Source organism: Culicoides brevitarsis, chromosome 1 (genome assembly GCF_036172545.1).
Source record: "Culicoides brevitarsis isolate CSIRO-B50_1 chromosome 1, AGI_CSIRO_Cbre_v1, whole genome shotgun sequence".
Taxonomy (NCBI): Eukaryota; Metazoa; Arthropoda; class Insecta; order Diptera; family Ceratopogonidae; genus Culicoides; species Culicoides brevitarsis.
In genome coordinates this window covers 43,676,113-43,679,590 of record NC_087085.1, presented here as the reverse complement: position 1 = coordinate 43,679,590, position 3,478 = coordinate 43,676,113, and the positions used below count along the sequence as shown (strand labels likewise).

Here is a 3,478-nt window from a genome sequence, read left to right as displayed (position 1 = left end):
TTGAATTAAAATAATTATTTTTTTAATTAAATTTAATTTCAATTTTAGTTTTTAATACAAAATTGAGGTAAGTTATTTAAAATTTATTAAAACTTTAATTTATATATTTTTTTTTAAATTTAATTTTAATTATTTTAATTTTAATTTGTAATGCGCAAAATTGATGAAGATGGTAATTTTTTTATTTTAAATTTATTTTAAATTAAATTTTGTAATTAATTAAATTTTTAATTTTTTTTTGTAGAAAAAGTGATTTTTGCTGAACACTTTGACACACTTTGGCTGTTTATCGTTTTATTATGTTTCGTTTCATGTCTAACTATTAAAAACTTAACAACTTCACATACCAACCGATGAAAAAATTAACAGATTCTCAAATCTGTGGAACATTCGACTTATTCCAATTAATTCAAACCAAGTATATTAACTTAACAGAAATAACTTAAGTTTGTAATTCAAACTTAAATTTCAATTACTCCTCGTTCTCAAATACGGATGTTCAACACTCGGACAACGAAAATCCTCAAACTCCTTATTCCACGTGAGTTTTTTCTCATCATGCCCATCCATCAAACTATTCCATAAAGTAGTTGCTACTGCAGCATTTCCTTTTTGGCTCAAATGGAAGCAATCACTCGACATATACGACAAATCTGAGGCTCCATTTTCGTTTTGAGGCAAATTCAATTCCGTCGTGAATTTGTGCAAGTTAACTGTGAAGTCATCTGAATTGAATTCTTCCAAAGCTGAAATTCTTTCTTGCACGTTACGCCATTCCTGAAGAACTCCCTTGAAAATTTGGAAGTTTCGATCGACATAAACTTCGTAAAACCCGAAGAGACAAGGGCATTCAGTTACGTGACTTAACTTACATTCAATTGGCAATCCGGAAGTTCGTGTAATGAGAAAAACATCAGGAGGCATGATTAGATTTACCATCGTTCGTGGCAGGGCATCACGAATAGTTCTGAGAGTTTCGAGCAAATGTTTCTCGTGAAGTTTGGCAGTTTCGTAAGGATCTTTGTGGTAACAAATGTCGATGCAAAAGTCATTGCCTCCGATGTGAATGTTGATCATCTTCCAATGTTCATTTAAATTGACTTTGGGATCATTTTTCATTCGTTGAATGAGTATCTGACTCATATGCGGAAGATCTCGAGACATTCCTCCAAACTCTCCAATGTTGAATTTGGAAAGTTTTTCGTGAGAGTATCCATTGCCAACGGAGTATCCATAAAGGTTGGGATTGAACTCTTTGAGGATGTTGGGTAATGTTAAAAATTGTCGCCATGAGCTTTGACCTCCAGTTGCCCATGAAACGCCCTTGAACTCGAGAAACAATTGAGGAATGGTAGTTGCTAAAGCTCCAACTCCAGCAGTTAAGGAATCTCCAATGGCCTAAAAATTTTTTTTTTTAAATTGAATTTTTAAAGGAAATTTAAGGCTTTATGAAAATTTTACCCCAATAACGTCAATATCGCCGGGAGTTAATTTATGAACTGACTCTGGAACGTTTTGACTTCGTCTTCCAGCGCCATTTATATCACAGAAAAATGGAATTTCTTCATTGAATTCCCTTTGTACTTTCTAAAAAGTCATAAAAAATTAATTTTAAAAAAAAAAAATATTTTCATCTAAAAACTTACTCCTTTCCTCCTGCTTTGTTCTAACAAATTTGTGGAATTTCCTTTGACGAGATTAAAATAAACTTTTCTGCCGTTTCGCAGAAATTTTCGATACCGCATGTCATCGAATCGGCTTGTGTCGCCTACAGATAACGTCAATGACTGTCCAAACACATCGCCATAATAAATATTTACGAAGAGAATGTTAATAAATAAGCAATTAAATAAATACAATATTTTGGCCATTATTTTATTTTATTTATCAAATAATGTTCACTAATTAATTTGCTTTGAGCAACGACGAGTAGCAACGCAGACTGACTTGCGATAATAAATGAATTGAAATTTGATGTCTACCTGCGCGCGATTTTTTTTTTGTTTTGCGACGCGATGAGGAAAGAAGCGCAAAGGTTCAATGTCATGTTGCGAAATTTCAGTAAATTTGCAATTTCAGGTAAAATATTTTGTGTTATTTGATTTAAACAAAAATATTTTTTCAAATAAATATTTTTAAATTTTAAAAATATTAATTTAATAATATTAATTAATTTTTATTTATTAATTCAAAATTAATTATTTTTTTTATTAATTTTTAATATTAATTTAATTTAAAATATTTTTTTTAATTTTCTTTTGATTTTTCTATATTTTTGAAAATTAAATTAACTTTTTTATTTATTTTGATTTTTTTTAATTAAAAAATTTTTATTTCCAAAAATTTAAAAAAATAATTAAATAAAAAAAATTTTAAATATTACAAAATTATTTTTTATTTTTTTTATTTTTTTTAATTTTATTTATTTTTTTTTTTTTTTTGAATTAATATAAAAATATTAATTTTTATTTTACTATTTATTATTTCAAGCTTTAAAATATATTTTTTAATTATTTTTTTAGTTTTACAAAAATTTAAAGAAATTTTATTTTATTTTTTTGAATTTTTTTAATTAATTTTTTTGTTATGCAAAAATAATAATTTATAAAATTTAATATTAAATCCATTATAAATTTCTCATTACGCCCCAATTCTTACGTAATTATAAAATCCGACGTTAATTACAAAATTTATTTTCATTCCCAATTGATTGATGTTGACGACGAAAATTACCGCACAAAATCATGTGTCAACGCACTTAATTAGAAAACATAATAAGCTTTGAATAAATTAACATAATCCAGCATCTAATTACAAAATGAGGCATTTTCAATGTAAATTACATAAAACATTTATTTACTGATGCAAACAAAATTGATGCACATTTTAATTGCCAAAAATTTGATTGTTTCTTCAGCTGCCAATGAAATTTTCCGCGAAAAACAAAGCGAACGAACGAATTTTTGACGAGCCGCAAATAAATTTCAAACACGTTATCACAATAATCTAAAACGAGGCGAAACATTATTATGAAATTGCACAATAAATAAATTTCATATTCAGGCAAGATTTAAATAATAAAATAAAACAGACATGAGCACATAAAAAGGCATCCCAAAGTACTTCGAATCGCTCTCGTAACGTTTGAAAAAAAAATGAAAAGCAAGTAGAGAGGAGAAGAAAAAAATTAAATATATGAATATTGTTTGAAAAATGCAAGACACGTTTCAAAGCAAGCAAACACGATGATATTTGCATGTGATAATACTTTTGGCTCTTCTTGCGAACAAACGAGCAACGCTGCATCCCAAAAATTTTTTTCGTTTGGACGTGAATTGGTTCATCATCATCATCATTCGCCGGGTGAAATAAAAAAAAAACAATTTTTTTGAAAAACGACTAATAAAAGCACATTTTGCTTTGAAATAAGGAAAAATTGACCCAATGCACATTTTAAAGTTTCTGCCCAGTTCATATT

At 27.7% G+C, this 3,478-nt stretch overlaps 1 protein-coding gene across 1 annotated transcript; it reads right to left on the bottom strand.

Annotated features, from left to right (window-relative positions):
- Positions 1-468: 468 nt before the first annotated feature.
- On the bottom strand, positions 469-1,745 carry LOC134837901 (phospholipase B1, membrane-associated-like). The gene is made up of 3 exons (XM_063853293.1): positions 1,647-1,745; positions 1,462-1,587; positions 469-1,398 (listed from the first exon to the last, which is right to left on the bottom strand). The coding sequence occupies exons 1-3, from the start codon at positions 1,743-1,745 to the stop codon at positions 469-471; spliced, it is 1,155 nt and encodes a 384-aa protein (XP_063709363.1).
- Between the last annotated feature and the right edge of the window lie 1,733 nt (positions 1,746-3,478).